At 44.7% G+C, this 25,795-nt stretch overlaps 1 protein-coding gene across 1 annotated transcript; it reads left to right on the top strand.

Annotated features, from left to right (window-relative positions):
- The first annotated feature begins 278 nt into the window (after positions 1-278).
- LOC136624773 (acidic mammalian chitinase-like) lies at positions 279-25,795 on the top strand. The gene is made up of 11 exons (XM_066598709.1): positions 279-303; positions 397-426; positions 1,611-1,812; positions 15,300-15,356; positions 16,977-17,148; positions 17,615-17,739; positions 20,363-20,486; positions 20,572-20,757; positions 23,552-23,668; positions 24,030-24,171; positions 25,524-25,795. Exons 1-11 carry the CDS (start codon positions 279-281, stop codon positions 25,793-25,795), a joined length of 1,452 nt encoding a protein of 483 aa, XP_066454806.1.

Raw genomic sequence — 25,795 nt, 5'->3', positions numbered from 1 at the left:
TGGATATCTACTTCACCCGCACTTCATTCTGGCTTTAAATGTGTAGTAACAGAGGCACAACCTTTGAAGGGTATTAATATTACATAACTAAAGATTACCTCCCTTCTAATACAAATTCAGTAAATCAAATACTTTTCAACTATCCAAGAAAAAATTTGTTTTGGGATGCATCCAATTTAAATCCTGTGTTCCTAAGTGCATAGCTGGGGCAAGCTGGAGGTGACAGATACCTATATAAGTCAGGCACACCTCTTAGTGAGTCTACTTGAGGAGTCAAAATGAACAGATTCTTCCTTGTAACGTGTGCGTTTCTTTTAACTTAAGCAGAACTATCATTATGTTTGCTTGAAGTGTCTTACTTTATTCATCTCATTATGCCCAATCTATTTCTTACAGGTTTGACCTTCCTACTGCATGTGCAGTTAGGTAAGTACATGTTATAGCCTAGGCTTCCTTGCTATATTTTCAGATCAATCTGGACTCTGGTTGTTGGGTTTATTCAGTGTGTGTGGTGGTGGGTAACCTTTAGCCTGGGTTCACACAGGGCTGATTTGCCGCGGTTTTGCCGCGGATTGCCGTTACATATCCGCACTGCGGCAAAACCGCTGCGCTTGCAGTGCAATGCAGCACAAATGAGATTTGCCAAAAAGCTGTTCTCACAGGACGGACTTTTTCCGCACAGCCGCCGTGCGGAAATGCAACTGCGTTGCGGTTTTAAAAGATGCAGCATGTTCATTCTGCGGTCTTTTCCGCAGTGCTTACTTGTCCATAGACCTCTATGGACGCAGCCAAAACCGCACCAAATACGCGGCAAATATGCGGCAAAAAGTAAAAAAGCGCTGCAGAAAAAAACGCTTGCGGATTTTTCCGCACGAAAATCCGCAAGCCCAAATTAACCTTTGAAGCGGTTTTGCCGCAGAAGCAGTTCTTCTGCGGCAAAACCACAACGGAAAAACCGCGGCAAATCAGCCCTGTGTGAACCCAGCCTTACATTCTGTTGTTTCCCATAAAAATAAACAAGATTAATCAATTGATTCACCCTAAGCATGATAGTGGCTTATACTAATAGAGTGGTATCACATCTGCGTCGAAACTTCCAGGTAGAGGTTCCGTCGCAGATCTGGCTGAAAATACTGGAAGAAAAAGCACTGCATGCTGCACTTTTTTTTCCATCCAAAATCTGGGCAGCTGGGTAGAAAGCAGGCAAACCCCATTACAGTCAATGGGATCCATCCACAGACTGAGCCGGTCAGCCGCATGGTGCAGGAAAATGAAATCCTCAGCACAAGTGTGAAAGCACCCTTAGGTGTCCTGCGTTTTATACGCATGTCCACATGCAGTTCCAACACAGGTGTGAATGAAAGTTCATAGACTTTAATTGTCTCCACTCACTACGTGCATAATATGCGGTGAGAATACACCCGTGTGAATGACCCCTTCCTTTTTCAGCAGGACCTTCCTATTCGCAGAGAGCCTTGGCATGTGCAAGCGTGTTTTTTAATAGAGATGTAGTTATACATATTTACATGTCTATGTTTATGTCACATCCTCATACATAGTATCATAGCTGTCATTAATATTATTGATTATTATAATGTTCTTCTTGCCAGGCTCTTCTGTCAACTTGGTTTGTTATTTTACCAACTGGGCTCAGTACTATCCTGCTCCAGCAATATACATGCCAGATGATGTGGATCCTTGCATGTGTACTCATCTGATTTATGCTTTTGCCACTATGACCAACAACCAGATCCAAACATTTGAATGGAACGATCCCACACTTTATGCTTCCATCAATGGCCTCAAGAAGTAGTAAGTATCCGTATTCTGTACTGCTTTCATTGAATTCGTTTCTACATTTACGTGTACTTGCAGACGTCTGTCATTCACTGTCATTGTAAAAAAATTGGAAACCTGAATGTATAATTTTCTGTGTTATGAAAAACCTACATTTTCATCAAAAACTCCTTCAAGACCAACTTGGTTGTGCCTTCCACTTTAAGGGCTCACACCCACTTGCGTTTTTTTAACGCTGCGATATCGCTGCGTTTTTTTTAACGTGATTCTCAATGGGACTTTCTAATGTTAAACAAAAATGTTGCACAAAAATTGCAAAGCACCAACTTGCAATGTGTTTTTAACATTAGAAAGTCCCATTGACAATTAGGCGATGCGTCCGTGTGACTGACAGTTAGACGACAATGAAGCTGGTCACATGTTCTTCCTCCGGGCGCTGCAGAGAGACTTTACTTTGGAAGCATATTTCTGAGCAATTTAAGAGACTTACTAATTTAGCATCAATTTTTTTATTTTTTACATATACTGTTTTTATTTTTCATTTATATTGAATTGTAATTTATGTACATAGTATTGATGATTAAATTAATTGATGTAGTAATAAATTACTGTAAGCGTACGTTCCCCTATAGTGAAATTAAAGTTGACTTTCTGCTGCGGAAATTTCGCATTACACCACTGGTGTAGATTATTATGCAGATTTTTATGTGGATCCGCAACAGACTTTACCCCTACATTTGGAAGTGTGCAATCGGCTGTGGATCCATGTCAAAATCCGCACAAAATGGTGTAGATTTTAATGCAGATTCACACCAAAATCCACAAGAAAAATGTGCTGGAGATTTTTGTGCGGATCCACACCACAATCTGCTACATGTGAATGTAGCCTTAAAAATATAATTTATTTCTAGCTAAATTGTTAAAAAAGGACTGCTACAATATACAATCATCTATATTAACTAAATCATAAAGGAAGGGGTTAATGTGTATAAGGGGTTATTGTGGGGTTAATATCTGGTGTTTTTACACAGTATGCTCTCCTTATCTCTCCTCTCATCTCACACTGACAGGAGAGAGAAGGGGAGAGCTGCTACAGAGCTGTCATGTGGGGAAAGTTTATAGTATACAAACTGTCCTGGCCAGTGCTGTGATTGGTTGTCGCTAATGATGTCATTGGGATTCAAACCAATCAAGTCTTGAGGACAGCACCCGAACAGGCTGATAGTAACAGCCTGTTTCAGGTATTTTACCTACTATGGGGGGCTGCAAGTGCTGGTGGCTCTCTGCAGCAGCTAATATGAATTTACATTGCTGCTGCAGAGAGCCCAGTAAATTTACTGTTGGCAGTTGCGAAGGGTAAACCTGCCAAATGTATGTAAATGGACAATATTTTGGCATATGTCTAACCTATATAAACTTATGGATACTGTAGAGTATGTATCTGCACTAATGTGTTCAGTTCCAAACACATTTAATTTACTCTATTTGAAACATTTTCGATATTTTTCAATTTATGAATCTATTTCCTCTCCCGTTTATGTCTTTATTAGAGATGAGCGAACGTACTCGTCCGAGCTTGATGCTCGGGCGAATATTAGGGTGTTCGGGATGCTCGTTACTCGTAACGAGTACCACGTGATGTTCGAGTTACTTTCACTTTCCTCTCTGAGACGTTAGCGCGCTTTTCTGGCCAATTGAAAGACAGGGAAGGCATTACAACTTCCCCCTGCAACGTTCAAGCCCTATACCACCCCCCTGCAGTGAGTGGCTGGCGAGATTAGGTGTCACCCGAGTATTGAAATCTGCCCCTCCCGCGGCTCGCCTCAGATGCATTCTGACATTAGTTCAGGGAAAGTGCTATCGTGTTGGAGCTGCTATAGGGAGAGTGTTAGGAGTATTTTAGGTTTCAAGAACCCCAACGGTCCTTCTTAAGGCCATAAATCTTCTCTATATGCGCTCAATGGGGCCGGCGGCAGCAGCGCCGACCCCATTGAGAACATATAGAAGACAAATCCTTCTTCTCTGCCACAGCTGTAACAGCTGTGGCAGAGAAGAACGATGTTTGCCCATTGAATTCAATGGAGCCCGCAATACAGCCGACTCCATTGAAAGCAATGGGCTGCCGGCGTGCGCGGGGATGAATTGTCGGGAAGGGGTTAAATATATAACCCCTTCCCTGCAATTCATCCAGAAATGTGTTACAATAAAAATATATACCGGCGTATAAGGCGACGGGGCGTATAAGACGTATAAGCGCTGCAGAACGTCAGAAGAAGTAAGTAATGATTTTTATTCTTTGCTCCGCTATATTACCGGCGTATAAGGTGACAGTTGGGGGGTCGTCTTATACGCCCCGTCGCCTTATACGCCAGTATATATTTTTATTGTAACACATTTCTGGATGAATTGCAGGGAAGGGTTTATATATTTAACCCCTTCCCGACAATTCATCCTGCGATCGCCGGCAGCCCATTGCTTTCAGTGGAACCTGCTGTATTGCTGGCTCCATTGAATTCAATGGGCTAACATCGTTCTTCTCTGCCATAGCTGTTACAGCTATAGCAGAGGAGAACGATCTTTACGCTGACAGTGCGGGGGGGGGGGGCACTCTTGCCGCTATTGTGGCTTAATAGTGGGACCTGGGAACTTGAGATGCAGCCCACCATGTAGCCCCTCGCCTGCCCTATCCGTTGCTGTGTCGTTCCCATCACTTTGTAGAATTGCCCAGATTTTCACAAACGAAAACCTTAGCGAGCATCGGCGATATACAAAAATGCTCGGGTCGCCCATTGACTTCAATGGGGTTCGTTACTCGAAACGAACCCTCGAGCATTGCGAAAATTTCGTACCAAGTAACGAGCACCCGAGCACTTTGGTGCTCGCTCATCTCTAGTCTTTATATATTGTTCATGAGAGGTGAAAAATATTAGTAGACGCTAAACAGATGATGGGCATAACCATTTACATCTCATTAGGGTATGCACAAATGAAATGTCATTAGTAATACCTGTGAAAACTGCTGAGCAGACAAGTGCTTGCCGGCAGTCCGCAGCTTCTAAACAGCAACCAAAAATAAGATGTGTGCTTTTAGATTTACTTCTTGCTCCTAAATGGGATGAAAGTTTCCTCCACCAGAATGGCTTTAGGGTGCGCCTTCGCAAATTATTTACACAGACATATTGAAAATTAGTACAATGAGTAGTAGAAATCCCCTGCGTAGCCATAAAGTTAAATAATAAAATGCTGTCTTCCCTTCTGCCACTAATTGGGGGATGTGGTGTTTGGATAAAATATGCAGTAAGCTCATAATCTCCTCTAGCATGAGCTGCAGTGTGGTAGTTCTATCACTCATTGCAAAAAGTTAGATATTAAAAAAAAAACCAAAAAAGTTTGGTACCATGTTAGCCAATAGAGCAAAATATTAGTCCAGTACTCGTCAGACACATTTGGGAGTCATCTATCAATTATTTGGCTTAATAGTATTGAACTTAACCCCTTAGTGACCAAGCCTGTTTGCGCCTTAATGACCAAGCCAAATTTTGGAAATCTGACATGTATCACTTTAACATAGAATAACTCCGTAAAGGTTTTGTATATCCAAGTGATTCTGACATTGTTTTTTTCACCATATATTGTACTTTCTTTAGGTGGTGAAAATAGTCTGATAGAATTTGTGTATATTTATTAAAAGCGCTCAAATTGGGAACATTTTGAAAAAAATGTCATTTCTTTCACATTTTCAATTGCAATATCTCAAATATGGGCAAACATACTGTACAAATTTTTTCTAAGATATATATTTACATCTGTTTACTTTTTTCTGGACACATTGAAAAACTTTAGTTTTTTTTAACCATTTAGGAGACGTGCAAATTTAATATTGATTATCAAATTGAAAGGAACACATCAATTTTGAGGAACACTTGGTTTTCCTGCACAAAGCCAAGATTGCAAAGGCTCATAGACGTCAGAATGATAGATACCCGCACAAATGACCCCATTTTAAAAACTACACCCCTTAATATATTCACTAAGGGGTGTCATGAGTATTTTGATCCCATAGTTTGTCTTTAGAGCTAATTAGAGATGAGCGAGCACCAAAATGCTCGGGTGCTCGTTACTCGAGACGAAATTTTCGCGATGCTCGAGGGTTCGTTTCGAGTAACGAACCCCATTGAAGTCAATGGGCGACTCGAGCATTTTTGTATATCGCTGATGCTCGCTAAGGTTTCCATTTGTGAAAATCTGGGCAATTCAAGAAAGTAATGGGAACGACACAGCAACGGATAGGGCAGGCAAGGGGCTACATGTTGGGCTGCATCTCAAGTTCCCAGGTCCCACTATTAAGCCACAATAGCGGTAAGAGTGCCCCCCCCCCTCCCAACAACTTTTACTTCTGAAAAACCCTCATTAGCAATGCATACCTTAACTAAGCACCACACTACCTCCAACAAAGCACAATCACTGCCTGCATGACACTCCGCTGCCACTTCTCCTGGGTTACATGCTGCCCAACCCCCCCCCCGCACGTCCCAGTGTTCACAGCGCACACCAAAGTGTCCCTGCGCAGCCTTCAGCTGCCCTCATGTCACACGCTGGCCTCATAGCCACACCACCCTCATGTCTATTTATAAGCGCGTCTGCCATGAGGAGGAACCGCAGGCACACACTGCAGAGGATTGGCACGGCCAGGCAGCGACCCTCTTTAAAAGGGGCGGGGTGATAGCCCATAATGCTGTACAGAAGCAATGAGAAATCCAATCCTGTGCCACCTCCATCAGGAGCTGCACACGTGGGCATAGCAATGGGGAACCCATGTGCCACACACTATTCATTCTGTCAAGGTGTCTGCATGCCCCAGTCAGACCGGGTTTTTTTATAAATAGTCACAGGCAGGTACAACTCCGCAATGGGAATTCCGTGTGCACCCACAGCATGGGTGGCTCCCTGGAACCCACCGGCTGTACAAAATAAATCCCATTGCATTGCCCATCACAGCTGAGGTAACGTCAGGTTTAATGCAGGTGGGCTTCGGCCCACACTGCATGCCCCAGTCAGACTGGGGTTCTTTAGAAGTGGACACATGCAGTTACAACTCCGTGTGTACCGACAGCATGGATGGGTCCCAGGAAGCCACCGGCGGTACATAAATATATCCCATTGCAGTGCCCAACACAGCTGATGTAACGTCAGCTTTAATGCAGGTGGGCAAAAAATTACTAGGATTACAATGTAGGCGAGGGCCCAATAGAATTGGTGTACCAACAGTACTAATGTACCTCAGAAAAATTGCCCATGCCCAACCAAAAGGGCAGGTGAAACCCATTAATCGCTTTGGTTAATGTGGCTTAATTTGTAACTAGGCCTGTAGGCGGCCCAGTTAAAATATAAATTGGTTCAGGTGCAAGTTTCAACGCTTTATTGAATTGAGAATTGAAACGTATAAACATTGTTTACAAAAGTTATATGACTGAGCCTTGTGGGCCTAAGAAAAATTGCCCGTTCGGCGTGATTACGTGAGGTTTCAGGAGGAGGAGCAGGAGGAAGAGGATGAATATAACACACAGATTGATGAAGCTAAAAGGTCCCCGTTTTTTATAGTGATAGAGAATGATGCTTCCATCCGCGGGTGCAGCCTACGTATTGTTTAGGTACCGCTGCTGTCCGCTGGTGGAGAAGAGAAGTCTGGGGAAATCCAGGCTTTGTTCATCTCTATGATTGTAAGCCTGTCGGCACTGTTGGTTGACAGGCGGGTACGCTTATCCGTGATGATTCCCCCAGCCGCACTAAACACCCTCTCTGACAAGACGCTAGCCGCAGGACAAGCAAGCACCTCCAGGGCATACAGCGCGAGTTCAGGCCACGTGTCCAGCTTCGACACCCAGTAGTTGTAGGGGGCAGAGGCGTCACGGAGGACGGTCGTGCGATCGGCTACGTACTCCCTCACCATCCTTTTACAGTGCTCCCGCCGACTCAGCCGTGACTGGGGAGCGGTAACACAGTCTTGCTGGGGAGCCATAAAGCTGTCAAAGGCCTTGGACAGTGTTCCCCTGCCTGTGCTGTACATGCTGCCTGATCTCCGCGCCTTCCCTGCTACCTGGCCCTCGGAACTGCGTCTTCTGCCACTAGCGCTGTCGGATGGGAATTTTACCATCAGTTTGTCCGCCAGGGTCCTGTGGTATAGCATCACACTCGAACCCCTTTCCTCTTCGGGTATGAGAGTGGAAAGGTTCTCCTTATACCGTGGGTCGAGCAGTGTGTACACCCAGTAATCCGTAGTGGCCAGAATGCGTGTAACACGAGGGTCACGAGAAAGGCAACCTAACATGAAGTCAGCCATGTGTGCCAGGGTACCTGTACACAACACATGGCTGTCCTCACTAGGAAGATCACTTTCAGGATCCTCCTCCTCCTCCTCAGACCATACACGCTGAAAGGATGACAGGCAAGCAGCATGGGTACCCTCAGCAGTGGGCCAAGCTGTCTCTTCCCCCTCCTCCTCATGCTCCTCCACCTCCTCCTCCTCCTCCTCAACGCACTGAGATATAGACATGAGGGTGCTCTGACTATCCAGCGACATACTGTCTTCCCCCGCCTCCGTTTCCGAGCGCAAAGCATCTGCCTTTATGCTTTGCAGGGAACTTCTCAAGAGGCATAGCAGAGGAATGGTGACGCTAATGATTGCAGCATCGCCGCTCACCATCTGGGTAGACTCCTCAAAGTTTCCAAGGACCTGGCAGATGTCTGCCAACCAGGCCCACTCTTCTGTAAAGAATTGAGGAGGCTGACTCCCACTACGCCGCCCATGTTGGAGTTGGTATTCCACTATAGCTCTACGCTGCTCATAGAGCCCGGCCAACATGTGGAGCGTAGAGTTCCACCGTGTGGGTACGCCGCACAGCAGTCGGTGCACTGGCAGATTAAACCGATGTTGCAGGGTGCGCAGGGTTGCAGCGTCTGTGTTGGACTTGCGGAAATGTGCGCTGAGCCGGCGCACCTTTCCGAGCAGGTCTGACAAGCGTGGGTAGCTTTTCAGAAAGCGCTGAACCACCAAATTAAAGACGTGGGCCAAGCATGGCACGTGCGTGAGGCTGCCGAGCTGCAGAGCCACCACCAGGTTACGGCCGTTGTCACACACGACCATGCCCGGTTGGAGGCTTAGCGGCGAAAGCCAGCGGTCGGTCTGCTCTGTCAGACCCTGCAGCAGTTCGTGGGCCGTGTGCCTCTTCTCTCCTAAGCTGAGTAGTTTCAGCATGGCCTGCTGACGCTTGGCCACCGCTGTGCAGCCACGCCGCACGACACCGACTGCTGGCGACGTGCTGCTGCTGACACATCTTGATTGCGAGACAGAGGTTGCGTAGGAGGAGGAGGGTGGTTTAGTGGAGGAAGCATACACCGCCGCAGATACCAGCACCGAGCTGGGGCCCGCAATTCTGGGGGTGGGTAGGACGTGAGCGGTCCCAGGCTCTGACTCGGTCCCAGCCTCCACTAAATTCACCCAATGTGCCGTCAAGGAGATATAGTGGCCCTGCCCGCCTGTGCTTGTCCACGTGTCCGTTGTTAAGTGGACCTTGGCAGTAACCGCGTTGGTGAGGGCGCGTACAATGTTGTGGGAGACGTGGTCGTGCAGGGCTGGGACGGCACATCGGGAAAAGTAGTGGCGACTGGGAACCGAATAGCGCGGGGCCGCTGCCGCCATCATGTTTTTGAAAGCCTCCGTTTCCATAAGCCTATACGGCAGCATCTCCAGGCTGATCAATTTGGCTATGTGCACGTTTAACGCTTGAGCGTGCGGGTGCGTGGCAGCGTACTTGCGCTTGCGCTCAAACACTTGCGCTAGCGACAGCTGGACAGTGCGCTGAGAGACATTGGTGGATGGGGCCGAGGACAGCGGAGGTGAGGGTGTGGGTGCAGGCCGGGAGACGGTTGTGTCTGTGTCCTGAGAGGGGGGTTGGATCTCAGTGGCAGGTTGGGGCACAGGGGGAGAGGCAGTGGTGCAAACCGGAGGCAGTGAATGGCCTTCGTCCCACCTTGTGGGGTGCTTGGCCATCATATGCCTGCGCATGCTGGTGGTGGTGAGGCTGCTGGTGGTGGCTCCCCGGCTGATCTTGGCGCGACAAAGGTTGCACACCACTGTTCATCGGTCGTCTGCACTCTCAGTGAAAAACTGCCAGACCTTTGAGCACCTCGGCCTCTGCACGGTGGCATGGCACGAGGGGGCGCTTTGGGAAACAGTTGGTGGATTATTCGGTCTGGCCCTGCCTCTACCCCTGGCCACCGCACTGCCTCTTCCAACCTGCCCTGCTGCTGCACTTGCCTCCCCCTCTGAAGACCTGTCCTCAGTAGGCTTAGCAAACCAGGTGGGGTCAGTCACCTCATCGTCCTGCTGCTCTTCCTCCGAATCCTCTGTGCGCTCCTCCCTCGGACTTAGTGCAATTACTACTACCTGAGTGATAGACAACTGTGTCCCATCGTCGTCGTCCTCCTCACCCACTGAAAGCTCTTGAGACAGTTGCCGGAAGTTTCCAGCCTCATGCCCCGGACCCCGGGAACTTTCCAAAGGTTGGGCATCGGTCACGACAAACTCCTCCGGTGGGATAGGAACCATTGCTGCCCATTCTGGGCAGGGGCCCGAGAACAGTTCCTGGGAGTCTGCCTGCTCCTCAGAATGTGTCATTGTAATGGAGTGAGGAGGCTGGGAGGAAGGAGGAGCAGCAGCCAGAGGATTCAGAGTTGCAGCAGTGGACGGCGTAGAACTCTGGGTGGTCGATAGATTGCTGGATGCACTTTCTGCCATCCACGACAGGACCTGCTCACACTGCTCATTTTCTAATAAAGGTCTACCGCGTGGACCCATTAATTGTGAGATTAATCTTGGGACGCCTGAAACGTGCCTCTCTCCTAATCCCACAGGAGTCGGCTGCGATACACCTGGATCAGGAGCTCGGCCTGTGCCCACACCCTGACTTGGGCCTCCGCGTCCTCGCCCGCGTCCACGTCCTCTAGGCCTACCTTTACCCCTCAGAATGGTGTATTACCAGTAGTGCAGAAACAGAACGCTGTAATTAAATGTACCGCTTATTGGCCTTTGGTTGGAGGCTGACTTCGCTTACGGAACGCACAGCAGAGCCAGGAAAGAATTTTGTGCAAGCCTGTAGTGAGACATAGGTGCGTATGACTGAGCTAGTGGAATTCACAGCGCAGAAGCAGTCAAGTGTCCAAAGGCCACTAGTAGGCCTTAAGTGTTTTGCTTCTATTTTTTTAAAGGCTGAGCTGAGACAGCAGACAGATAGTGTAGGCAGCGTATATATGTATACTGTTTCCCTCTGGACGGGATGACGGCGGTGATGTAACGGGCAGCGCAGAGCCAGGAAACACTTTTGCGCAAGCCTGCTGTAACACTTAGCTGCGTATTAATTAGGACTACTACCCCCAGCAGAGACGCAGTACACTCAAGACGGTCACAGGCAGCCCAAAGATAGTATTTTTCCCAAATTTTTTGGAAAAAGCCCACTGCCTATATAGACAGTATATCTCTTTCACCTTTCCCACTGTCCCTGCTCACCACTACTGTCCCTATACTATGTAAAATTACTGCAGACTGTTTCCCTCTGGACGGGTTGACGGCGGTGATGTAACGGGCAACGCAGAGCCAGTAAACACTTTTGCGCAAGCCTGCTGTAACACTTAGCTGCGTATTAATTAGGACTACTACCCCCAGCAGACACGCAGTACACAGAAGACGGTCACAGGCAGCTCAAATATATTTTTTTTTCCCAAATTTGTTTGAAAAAGCCCACTGCCTATATAGACAGTATATCTCTTTCACGTTTCCCACTGTCCCTGCCTCACCAGTACTAGCCCTATACTATGTACAATGACTGCAGACTGAGGACGCAATGCTCTGCACGGCCGATATACAAAAAAAAAAAATGTGCAACACTGCTAAAAGCAGCCTCAACAGTACTGCACACGGTCAGATGTGGCCCTAAGAAGGACCGTTGGGGTTCTTGAAGCCTAAAATAACTCCTAACACTCTCCCTATAGCAGCTCCAGCATCAGCAGCACTTTCCCTGATCTATGTCAGAATGCATCTGTGGCGAGCCGCGGGAGGGGCCGATTTAAATACTCGGGTGACACCTGATCTCCCCAGCCACTCACTGCAGGGGGGTGGTATAGGGCTTGAACATCGCAGGGGGAAGTTGTAATGCCTTCCCTGTCTTTCTATTGGCCAGAAAAGCACGCTAACGTCTCAGAGATGAAAGTGAAAGTAACTCGAACATCGCGTGGTGCTCGCCTCGAGTAACGAGCATCTCGAACACGCTAATACTCGAACGAGTATCAAGCTCGGACGAGTACGTTCGCTCATCTCTAGAGCTAATGCATTTTAGAGGAGAAAAAATTAAATTCCATATTTTTGAAAATATGTTATTTTAAAGGCATTTTTTTCTATAGTGCACATAAATATGAGGACTTACACCCAAAGATGAATACCCCTGTTTGTCCTGTGTTCAGAAACATACCCATTGTGGCCCTAATCTTAGGTCTGTATGCACAACGGGGCCCAAAATGAAAGGAGCAGCCGGTGGCTTTCAGAACAGAAATTTTGCTGGAAGGCCTTTTAGGCCGCATAGCACACTGCTGGAGCCCTTGAGCAGTGAAAATGATAGAGAACCCCCAGAAACGACCCCATTTTGTAAACTAGACCCCTTAACGAATTCATCTAGGGGTGTACTGCTTTTGCTGACTCCACAGTTTTTGAATGAATCTAAGCAAAGCAGAAGGAAAAAATTACAATTTTTATTTTTTTGGCAATTGTGTCATTTTAAAAACAGGTTTTTTTTGGACAGTGTACTTGGGAATGAAGACTTTCATCGTTCAGAAACATACCTATTGCAGCCCCAATCTGCTTATAGGACACATAGATAGGCCTATAATAGAGGGAACACCCATTGGCTTTCAGGGCACAACTAAATAAATTCCAGGCACCATTGCTCACTTGTGCGGAAAAAAAATTGACTCCCTAAAAATAATCTCCCCCTCCACGCCCTTTTCGGCATACCCTAAGGGCGCCCACCCACTGGCGATTTTTTTCCCTGCGAAATTCGCAGCATTTTTTTCTCTGCAGGGGTCTATGGGACTTGTAATGTTAAAATCGCGATCGCGCAAAATTGCGATTTTGCGGTAAATTGCGATTTTGCGCGATCGCGATTTTAACATTACAAGTCCCATAGACCACTGCAGAGAAAAAAATGCTGCGAATTTCGCAGGGGAAAAAATCGCCAGTGGGTGGGCGCCCTAAATCCTAGATAACAGTAGTAATGTAAACAGTGCGGTATGTCCGAAGACAGAGGTAATTACGGAGGCCTGGTTGGGATGGGCACATGGGGCAATAAAGCTGGGTATCCCTCCTCCCATGCTTTTTTGGGGAGTATTTCTTGACCTCAGTGGCAGGGATGGGGTGTAGAAAATGGCGTTCTGTGAGGCTTCGTAAGCTTGCTGAGGTGCTGCGGTCTCGCACAGAAGGCGCTCAACAAGTTGCTCCTGGAACTGCAGGAAGGAAAGCGTTCCCGGGGACTTCTTGTAAATTACGTATTACAAGTAGCGATCTGAATAATGCCAGGCTCACACGGCCGTATGTGGAATCTGCTTGTGGAGGCCCACAGCGGATCCCAGCTGTGAGCCCGGCTGTGGCGCTGCCTACTACCGCGTAATGTACTGCGCATAACTGCGTATTCACACAGGCAGTCATGCACAGTACACATTTCTTTGTTTGTATTCCCGCACTGTCGCTTAGCGATGACACGGGTACCAGCAGCCCATACACAATGTAGTTGCATATGGGCTGCGGATATACCCACGACCATGGAGCATAATGGGCTCTATGTTGTGGATATCCGTGGTAAAATAGAACATGCTGGGTTCTCTTTTCTGCCAGTGGATTACATAATTCCGACCCGCTAATGTGAGCAGAATTGTGTAATCCAATGCATTTGATTGATCCGCATATTACCGCTAATCAAACGCATGCAAAATCCGCAATTTCTATCCGGTCGTGGGTGACCGGCCTAAGGTGGATAGGTGGATACTTTTTGTTCACATTACCATCTCCAGGCTCTCGGCTACCAGGAGTAGATTTTAAATTTACCGGACAATTTTTGACTTTTGCGCATGCGTCCGCCATTTAGCTGACTGGCGCATGTGCCGTAGCTGAGATGGGTCCATGGATAAAGATCCTATTAGGGGACAAATCCAGGGACCTTAGGTATGTCATTTCATCTCCCCTTATGGATATGATCCGTAAAAGGAGATGAAACTACCTTTTTAAAGTTTTTTTTTTTTTTTTTTACACTTTACCCTTACATGATCACTGTTATCTGATGGATAACAATGATCACATAACCAGAAACCGCATACAGCGGTCCCCAGTGACATCTACCTGCACTCTATCTTTGACAGACGGGTGCAAGGAGATTTTAAATTTGCCGGGATCTCCGGCCTTCTGTGGATGCACGCCACATCGGCTGAAACTTTAACTTTTTTAAACTTTTTTATGATCACTGGTATCCATTGGATATCCTTCCGGAGCCAGGAAATTTCAAATTTCCTGGGCCTCCCACCTTCTGCGCATGTGGCTGACTTAATGACGTCTAGTGCGCATGCGCAGAAGATCGGCGACAGGTCTTGGAGGACCAGATCGCCACGGGACATTGCAGAAAGACGGGGGGTAAGTATTTTGGATTCATGGGTGATTGGATCCATGAGGGTAGCTGAATCTTTAACTTTTTTTAACTTTATGTTTACTTTAATGCGATCGCCGGTATTAATTCTTTAATCCCCAGAGGCAGCAAGTTTTTACGTCCCTGGGAATTGGAGCTCACTAAGGCAGGATGTAAAACTACTATGGGGTGGTCACTAAGGGGTTAAATGAACTGCTGCATGTGTATCTTATTTATGACCGTCCTCCTATACTTTTCAGTAAAATGGTCAAGGCCTTACAAAACCTTTCTACAGTGAGAACATTGCAGGGAACAGATGTCAAGTCTTCTTGCCAGTCTTTATATTTGGCAAGTTTGAGCTTAAGGGAGCTCTCACACAGAACAGAATATTCCACAGCAGCGTTACAGAATATGTCCTCCTGCCAAATATTCACCACCAAGACCTGCACTGCTGAAATGCACATTTTGGTGTGAAATTGAAAATACACAAATCCTGACGCCAATTTCGCATCAAAATCTGCAGTTAGCCACGTGGATTGTGGTGCAGCATTCAAGAACGGAGTATTCCACAACGCTGCTGGAGAATGTTCCGGCCCGTCTGAGAGGTCTCTAACTGCTTTGTTTCAGTCGGTTCAGTGTAAACCTGCTTTTGTGTTTAGGATCCCGTAATCCAGTTATATTTCATCGTCAATATAACCATTCGCTGTATATTTAGGGTAACTCTCACTTATTCAGACTTTCATAGTCCTGTATTAATAAAGACTTTATTGTTCTCGATTTCAGCAATAGTGAACTGAAAACTCTTCTCTCTGTTGGTGGCTGGAACTACGGAACCTCAGGGTAATAGATACTGAAACAAGAATTATGTTGTGCTCTTATCTTATATTTAGCTGAAACAATCATATCCCAGCATGGATTTGTGGCATTTGTAAGGCCTTTTAACTAATATAATAGGGATGTTATATCATTTATGATCACTTTTACACTGAGATCTCCTTGACTCCTAGAGGAGCATTAGATCTCTTGGTGTGCTTCTCTCTGCCCCCAGACACAGTAATGTAGTAATGGTGCATCACCAGGAACACCCTTCACCGCACATCCTGGGCCGACATACTCCATCATTCCATTATCATAGCCGTATGTCATGCTATAGAGAAGTTTCTTTGTAGATATATGTCATGTTATAGAGAAGTGTATGTCTATATATATGTATGTATATCTATTAATGTTATAACTTGAGGGACCAGTGTGATTGTGTAAATATACATATAGACACACATTGAATAATATATATCCGCACTCGTGCATTAGTCCCGCAAGTTACAACATTAATTGTCCTTGGACGACTGTAAGCATTTTAAGTTAAAAGTAGGTTTGGAAGGGATGTCGTCTCTCCTCAAGGGGAGCACCCAAAAGGTGTGTGGAGACACTTAGGAGGTGGGTGAAGAGACATACTAGGCATGCTCCTCTGGGTAACATTTGCAAGTTAAAAGTACTGTGTCTTGAGACTATAACTCTATGGAAAACTAGTAATTGATTCCAAAGCCCTGAAAAGACACCCAAAATAAGAAAACAATGAATATTAAGAAAAATAAACAGATAACTAATACAGATAAGGCAAGTCCATACATTTTATAATCAGAATAGCTGCTGGAAGTTGTAAATGACTTTATATCCAGAGGAGAAGCACTTCTTCAGGGTCCTGAACAAATACATTGGAGCCACCCTCACCCCGTGTCGTTCATCCTGGCAGAGCTAAAGAGAAGAACAGGACATGTAGTACTGCACTCTTCTATAGGGAGGCAACATATTTTTCCAACATTCTTTAGTCCTACTTAAAGGAATTGTTCCATTCCAAAAAGCTGGGAAAAATTTTAGCGATCTATTAGTTGTAGAATTGCAGTATCACATGCCAGTCATTGAAATAAATATAATATATGCCTGGCAGTCCTGTAGATTGAGAGGTACATTGGTTTGGACTCTCTGTTCTATCTACTAGGTGGGATCTCCAGCATTGACTCTCCTCCGGGATGTTTCTACGCCCTAATTGGGCATATATAAGGTGATTGAGTTAGGTTCAGTTTTGACCTGCCTATTTCTCATTTGAACAAGCGAATTATGTCATCTTTCGCTCGTGCAGCCTGTTTATATAGCAGATATATCGTTGGCTCGTTCACATGCTAAATCGTTCAGACTCTTTGTATAAGTGAGCGATCAGTATTAGTGAGCGAGCCAACGGTAATTTTATGCTGCATAACATGAACAGTTAGCGAACAATTTATAGTTTATCATTTGGTTGTTGGCCACGTTTACACACAATTAGCATTCATTTTCGCTCATTTTAACAATTTTTTGAACCATAATCATTCCATATAAAAGGACCTGTATTGAGAAAACCACTTCAAAGAATGCTGCGTGTATAATCTGCTTTATCACTGCAATGATTGTGTTTCCCTATAGGTTTAATACCATGGTATCCAGCTCTGCGAACCGTCAGACTTTCATCACCTCAGTCATTAAATTTCTAAGACAGTATGGGTTTGATGGATTGGACATTGACTGGGAGTATCCTGGGGACTCCGACAGAGGAAGCCCACCAGAAACTCAACAACAGTTCTCTGTTTTGCTACAGGTACAAAGATTCTTTATCGACAGAATTTACTGTCTTATGTATTATTACAATGCAGACCAAAATTATTGTAAGGAAAAAGTTACATTTGTTGTCCCACAAAAGAACTTATCCCCTATCCACAACACAAGGAATAAGACTCTGATCAGTACTTGGATCCCCACTGTTCATGAGAACAAGGGTCACCAATGAATGGACGATTGTTATGTGTGCACACTACTACTGCATTCATTTCAGTGGGACTGCCGGAGATGGCCAAGCGGTCGCCTATCTCTGCAAGTCCCATTGAAATAAATGGAGTGGTATTGGTCATGTATGATCACAAAACATTCAGTTGAGAACACTCAGGAACCTCCGTGATCAAAGGGGGGCCCAGTGGTTGGCGTCCCGCCAATCAGATACTCTCCTATCCTATTATTTGATGTGTAAATAACTAATATTTATTGTACCTAAAATTTTTGCATTTCAGGAAATGAATGCAGCATTTGTGCAGGAAGGTAGTCAAACCAATAGGCCTCGTCTGCTCATGTCTGCTGCTGTGTCTGCTGGCGTGTCAACCATTGAAAATGGATATCAAATACCACAGCTATCACAGTATGATTTTTTTTACCCTAAAGTAACTCATTAATCGGGCTCTGTACTAAAATTTTAAGCATTATTTCCCCTGGTTGTGTCTGATATTGCTGCTCTGCCACATTCTCTTACAGTTATAATATCTTCATGTCAGCAGGACTGGCTTTGCAGACTCAGCCCTGTGGACTCCAATGATGTCTCTCTTTGTCAGGTGGGCGGTTCCCACTGCTCACTGCCAATAAAGTCTAACACCCACAAAGGGCTCTGTCACACTGGTGAGAAAATCGTGCAAGATTTGTGCGAGGCGCACAAATCTCACACAAATATAAAACCCTTTCACTTTCGCTGTTTCCCTGCATGGCACCATGTTGCGATACTGTGCAGGAAACACATTGCAGCATCTTCATTCTTTTTGAGATATTGCAAAGTGTTTTGCAATATCCCCCATTGTTGAAATAAATGGAAGATGATCGCTATCTCCTGCCACGGCTGTCACAGCCACGGCGGAGATGAAGGGAACGTCCGCAGTGATGCAAGGCGGTTTCCTTGTGAAAGCGCCTTGCATCCAGGGGTTTTCAGGAGTGCGAGGGCAATATCGGGTCGTGAGCTGTAGTGACTTGCTACTTGACACATTCACAGCTCTGGGAAGTGAAACTAAGCAGAGCTTTCAGGGGGGAACAACAGGGAGCAGAGGGAAAAGAGAGAAGTCATCAGAGCCAGCAAGGCCACGGTTTCAAAGCTACGCAGGTGGCCCCACCGACATGACAGCATGATAGATCCTCTATCAAATAAGCAAAATCATCTGTTGACAAATGTGCCCATATGCAAAAAAAGCTATAAACACATTTGTACTGAATGTATTTTCATTTTTCCATTGCTTCCCAAAAGCAAAAAGGAAGTAACTTTTTCTAAAAGTTTTCAATACAAATTTTCTATAATTTTTTCTGCTGTAGCGTGTATAACTCCTTCACATAGCCAGCAGTCTTGTTGAATCTGACATAGATTCAGCAGAACACTGCTTCTGATTTTGTCTCTGCTTTCCCCCTTCTTTCTCTGTGTAAGGTAGCCATACACATTAGATGCATATATATATATACCCCCCTCGCCGTCCCCATTTCTACTGGTTCAGCTGCTAGGACTTGCGGTTTTCCAGAAATTTCTGAGCTGCACCTACAAACGCAGCTGCAGCCTTGCAATTAGCACTATATTACATGCTAACACTCATGTAATAGCACTAATTGCCGGGCTGCACCTGTGCTTGCAGCTGTAGCCTAGGAATTATCAGGAAAACTTGGTCGTTAACGGCAGCCAAAGGGTGTAGAGAGATATAACAGTTTCCTGAACAAGCATCAGGCCTATGATTATCTAATGTGAATGCCATTCATAGACATAGCACGGTAGGGGAGGAGGTTGTACATGGCAGATCAGAATGTGGAGAGCATTCACTTTATCAAGGGGGGCAGATGACACAGGTTGTAAGCGCTGAGGGAATAAGTTGGCGCTATACAAATAAAGATTATTAATATTATTATTAGAAAAGTCTGCACAAGGTAGTTTACAGGATGAGGGTGAACCACACAGGTTGTGTACAAGTGTTGAAAGAATGTAGAATACCAGGCAAATTCTGCAGGGAAATCCCTCTGCTCAACATCAGCACAACATCATGGGCTCTAGAAGAGGAAATCAGTACAAGAATGAAGGTGTGCTAATAGAGAGCTAGTAGCCAGTGAATACAGCCACATCCCGAACACCAATTTTACATCCAGCATTACTGGGAGAGACAATCGGAAACTAGTAGTGTGCTAAAACTGAATATCATTGGGTCTGAATATAAATGAAGGAAAGGAGATTGCAGACTGAAACTTTTTAACTCAAGGTAACCACTAGCATACAGAATGTAAAAACATAACATTTTTTCCATGCAGATGGTATGCACAGCCTTTATTTTCCATAGTCAATTGTCTAATTTGACTTTTTGAAATACCGATGATGTTGCATTGATATAGATGTAATAGAGGACAGCTCTAGGATATGCACTAGTATATGTCTGCTTTAGGGTGAAGTCACACGAACGTATATCGGCTCGGTTTTCACGCCGAGCCGATATACGTTGTCCTCGTGTGCAGGGGGGGTGGATGGAAGAGCCAGGAGCAGGAACTGAGCTCCCGCCCCCCTCTCTGCCTCCTCTCCGCCCCTCTGCACTATTTGCAATGGGGAGAGGTGGGACAGGGGCGGGGCTAATTCTTGGAACTTAGCCCCACCCCGCCCCGCCTCTTCCCATTGCAAATAGTGCAGAGGGGCGGAGAGGAGGCGGAGAGGGGGGCGGGAGCTCAATTCCTGCTCCTGGCTCTTCCATCCTTCCCCCCCCTGCACACGAGGACAACGTATATCGGCTCGGCGTGAAAACCGAGCCGATATACGTTCGTGTGACTTCACCCTTACTTTCATTTAGTCCTACATTTTTTAAATGAAAACTAATAGCTGCATCAATATGAATGAAAGCATGTGGCTGAGTGTTTGAGTTGAAGTACCTACCTTCTATGTACTTAATGTATCCAAATCAGAGAGATCTCATTACATTTGTTGTGGGAAGTTGTATCCTGGTTATTTTATTCATGATTACAATGTTCTGTTTCGCCTGCAGGTACTTGGATCTTATTAATGTAATGACGTATGATTTGCGTGGTTCATGGGAAGGATTTACCGGAGAGAATAGCCCCCTTTACCAGGGTCCAGCTGATCAGGGTGGTTACATCTATTTCAACGTGGTATGTTCCCCCTTTCCTTCTATGTGTGTATTCACTAAGAATATATAAACAGACTTATCCTAGTTTTACTCTTCTGATATTTTAGGATTATGCTATGAATTACTGGAAAAATAATGGTGCTGCACCAGAGAAGCTGATGGTGGGATTCCCAACCTATGGACGTTCCTATACACTCACTAATCCATCTAACAATGGCCTGGGGGCTCCTACCACTGGCAATGGCCCAAGTGCAAAATATACACAGGAAGCGGGATTTATGGCATATTTTGAGGTAACCCATTATAATAATCTTTATTTGTATAGCGCCAACATATTCCGCAGCGCTTAATTATGACCATATGTCGGCTGTGCCATATTTCTTCTTTAAATAAAGGTTTATTACGATGCATGGTATAGATGGTGGGGCTCTCAGATTTTGTTCCCATCTGCACTATTTTGTCCAGGAAAAATATTATAGTCAATGAGGTCTGTTGGGCGCCATTTTTGTCATAGGATGGATCCGTTGCCAGCTGACATTCTGTTTTCCTATCCTCACGGCAAAATAGGAAAATGACATGCTTGAACACAAAGGAGAACGTAGAGATCTTTCTGATCTTCAGAACTGGTAATACAAACACTGACGGTAAGAGGAAAAATCTACATCTACTCTGTGCAGGACATATTCACACAGTGGATTCCGCTCAGATTTGAAGTGAAATGCACAATGATTCAACATGGATTCTGCATCAAATCCACAAGAGTACAAAGGCTTACTATTCATTTCAATGAGGGTCCATGCCGTAGTCCACATAACGCAGATGTTTTCCACATGTGGATTTAAAATCTGTATACAGAAAAAAGTGCATGTTACTTCTCAATACGATTCTGCATGCAATCCACAGCGGCAAATTGGTACACATTTTAGCCCCGTTTAAAGGGACTAATCCACTTTCGAACCCATGACAACAACACATGTAAATCTGCAACGGAAAAACACGGTTTAGCACATTATGAAGCTAATATACATCACGCAGATTGTGCCTGTCTGCACATACCTGAAGTTTTTTATCTGGCAATTTAAATAGGGGGCTAAAAAAAGTTTTTTTTCTACACAGCCCAGACGTAACATTAAAACCAGATGAAATGTGCAACATAGAGTTTTTCCTTACAATGGTACTAATTAAGAGATGGGATATATTAGGCAGCAAGTGAACAGTCAGTTCTTGAAGTTGATTTATTGGAACCAGGAGAAGTGGTCAAGAGTAAGGAGCGACTGTGTCGGAACATCTCAAAAATGACAGGTCTTGGAGGGTGAGGGGGGGTATTATGCAGAGGTAGTACCAAAAGTGGTCTAAAGATAACTATTGAATCGATGACAGGCTCATGTGAGTCAAAGACTTATTGATGCATGTGGGAAGCAAACGCCAGGCCGCCTGGTCTGATCCCACAGAAAGGCTAGTGTGGCACAATTTGCTGAAAAAGTTAATGCTGGCTATGATAAAAATGTGTCAGAGCACACAGTGCACCACAGATTTCTGCATACGGGACTATATAGCCACAGACCAATCAGAGTGCCAACAATGAACGCAGTCCACAATAAAAGTGTACAAGGAGCATGTGATCATTGGATCTGGACCATGGTGTAATACAAGAAGATGGACTGGTCTGATCAATCGTGTTTCTTTTACATCATGTTAATGGCTGGGTGCACGTTCATTGCTTGTCTGGGGAACAGATGGCACCATATTGCACCATGAGAAGACAGAAAGCCAATGGAGGCACTATGGTGCTCTGGACAATGTTCTGCTGGGAATCTTATGGCCCGGACATTCACATTGATGTTACTTTGACAAGTTTCTACCATCTAAGCATAGTTGCAGACTGAGTACACCCCTTCATGGCAATTGTATTTCTTGGTGGCAATAGCCTATTTAAGCAGGATAATGTGCCCTGCTACAATGCAAAATACGTTGAGGAATGGTTTGGGGAACATGACGAGTTTAAGGTGTTGACCTCTAACTTTTTGTCAATATCAATCAAACATCTGTGGGGTGTCCTGGAAAAATGAGTCCAATTCATGGATGCCACAACTCGAAACTTATGGGAGTTGGAGCATCTGCAGCTAATGTCTTGGTGCCATATACCACAGGATTCCTTCAGAGGTTCTGTGGAGCACATTCCCACAACAGGTGAGTGCTGTTTTCACTGCACCATGAGGACATACACAATATTCATCAGGTGGTTGATCAGCGTATGTGTTCAAGGTGTCTTTTGTTTCGCTCTCCATCTGACAGATCTGTAATTAGACTAGACTCTAGCTGAGGGACTATCGTTATCCAATAAGTTAAAACCAACCCGTTTAGAACCTGTCACTTGGCTTCCAGACACAATAGAGGGGATTAGGAAAGGTGAACCCCTCTATTTTATCTGAAAGAATTCCAGAAGTTTTAATGCTTGTAGATGATGTTGCACACTAATATGCATTAGGTTTGGGCTACATAGCAACTTTGGCCACAACACAGGTCATGCACCAAAGATCACAAATATAGTCCTGTAATTTTGTAAACTAATGGAAGTGAATGATTCTGTTTTGCAACTCGCAAATTGCCATGTCTGTAGCCTAACGAACGCAAGAAATTCAGTGAATTTGTTTTTTTTTCCTGCGATATTTGGGTCATGGTCAGGCCAATTTGTAAATCGCAACATGTCCACATTCAGTTTATTTTGCAACGTCCCAGGGTTGTACTGCGATCTTAAGCCTTGTGACCTATATTGGGGCCAAAGTGGCCATGAAGTTGTAGCTGCCTTTTGCCTATTTATTCTATCTATTTCTCTGTTGCTGCCATTCTTCTAATGTACAGAGGGAGAATACAAATACTGTAACTAGAAAAAGGGTTGAGTAAATTCTTAATAATTTGACAGGATAACTTAAATTTTAAATGTTACTTTTTTAAATGGAAATGCTCAAAGTTTTTTGGTTTTTTTCTACTATTCCCTATACAAAATGCAATCACCTCTATACAAAAGAAAGCTAAAATGCTCCAAACTAAATGGTTTCCTTATTTTTGTTCCCTTTTTATTTACAGATCTGTGGTTTCTTACAAGGTGCTACAAAGGTTTGGAACAGCCCACAAAAAGTCCCCTATGCCTATAAAGGAAGTGAATGGGTTGGGTATGACAACCAAAAGAGCTTCCAGATCAAGGTATGAAAACATAGTACCAGTGACCTTTAACTATACATGGACGACGGAAACAAAATATGCCACAACTATGTGTAATTGCAAATAATAAATTACTATTTTAAATATATTTTAAGTTCCTAAAGTGATAAATATTAATAATTGTGTTTAAATTGCATTGTTGTGGCTGGGGTCCTCATACTTTTGGTCCAAAATTTTCTGGTGTTTTTGTATAAGTCATAAGAACATTGGCATATAGTTTCCTTTCCCCAAATAACCCCTTTAATTACGCCTATTTTGTCAAAATTGCTATTTCATCTATTCATTTGAATTTACATAAAATGAACAGAAATCATGAGTTGTGTGCTTTCATTCTCTTTCTTAGGCTGAGTGGCTACTGAAGAATAACTTTGGAGGTGCTATGGTGTGGGCCCTTCCTTTAGATGACTTTAGTGGGAAATTCTGTGGTCAAGGCAAATATCCCTTAATGAACACACTGAAATCCGCTCTGGGTATCTCTTTTCCAAGTGAGTGTTAAAAGCTACTCAGTCAACAGAAAATATTGAACGGTAATTGGGTGTGGGACATTTTACATGCCGGTTTCCCACATGCAGCTAGTTAATTCCAAGACCATCCACATATGCTTAGGATTTGCTCATATAACGGCCTATTAGGATTGACAAAAGGAAGGGAAGTAAGGGCTTATAAGTAAGGTAAAGTCAAGGCTGTAACAATCATAGACACAGAGGGTGCAACCGCAACTGGGCCCATTGGGGAAGGGGGTCTGTCTGCATCACTGGGCAAGAGATGGTTTTAACTGGATCCGTGTACTCAGGATGCCAATCCAGTTAAAGATTCAGGTAGTGCAGAGAGATGGCTTCTTGGCTGGGACACGGCAGCTGACTCACACAAGCGGCACAATGACATCACTGCATTGCGCCACCTTTGCTGGGCTTCAGGCTGCAGGAGGAGAATTCAGTTGTTGGTCATAGGAGTGAGGTTAGGTGAGTTTCAGTTATTTTTTTTAATTTCTATCTAGGACACAATGAGAACACTATTTCTACATGGGGACACTTACTGTGTGTGACCTAAAGGGTGCACTTACTATATGAGGGAACACTATTATTGTGTAGAACCTAATATTAGTGTAGGGGAACATTAATATTTTGTGGGGCATAAAAGTGTGGTGTTACAATACAGGGCACCAAAAGGGGCACTATTACTGTATGGGACACTATTAATGGTGTGTTTGTGTAGAGTTGGGGAAAGGTGGGGATATGCTTAAACGGTGAGGAGCTAAAAATGTGTTAAAACGGTAATACAACGTATTAAAATTGATGACTGATCTTCAGGAAAGATCATTAATATCTGAAGCCCAACCTGTTCAATTCCACCGATCAGTGGCCATTGAACTCGAACAAGCCCTGCCTGTGCAGTGTTTACATCTGAACCCAACCTGTTTGTACTCTGAATGCCGTATTACTCATAATGGTTGTTCTGAGTACTACACACTTGTCCTATTTAACTGAACAAATAGTGTCGTACTCAAATGGTCTTGCAGGCGGATTACCTGAATTCAAATATATAATTCACAAAATGGAAGTGTCTCCAGTATTCAAGCATATTATTTGTTATAACGAAGTATATGAAAGTACAAGGGTATGTTCACACGGCGGTGACGTCATTTCTTGATGTGAAAATGCACAGAAACATGATTTTCCGTATCAGAATTCCGCACATGGATTTTACCTATTGACAGGACAAATTCTGTGTGTGGATTCGTGCCAAAAATCGCGCCAATAAGGCACAAATTTGAGGTGGAGCTGAGACGGAATTCACAGTGAAGATACTCTTAACATTACATTTATTTTCCATGCAGATTGTCAAACACCAACAATAACCGTAGCACCAAACACAGCAGGGGCCCCAACGACAGCTGCAGCGGCCCCAAACACAGCAGGGGCCCCAACGACAGCTGCAGCGGCTCAACCTGGGAGCAACACTTTCTGTGTTGGAAAATCAAATGGTCTTCATCCAAGTCCGACTAACAAAAGTCAGTTCTATAACTGCCTGAATGGAAACACCTACCCGCAGTCCTGCCAGTCTGGCTTAGTTTTTGACACCAGTTGCTCTTGTTGTAACTGGCCATAA

Source organism: Eleutherodactylus coqui, chromosome 4, assembly GCF_035609145.1.
Source record: "Eleutherodactylus coqui strain aEleCoq1 chromosome 4, aEleCoq1.hap1, whole genome shotgun sequence".
Taxonomy (NCBI): Eukaryota; Metazoa; Chordata; class Amphibia; order Anura; family Eleutherodactylidae; genus Eleutherodactylus; species Eleutherodactylus coqui.
This window is presented reverse-complemented; position numbering and strand designations above follow the sequence as displayed.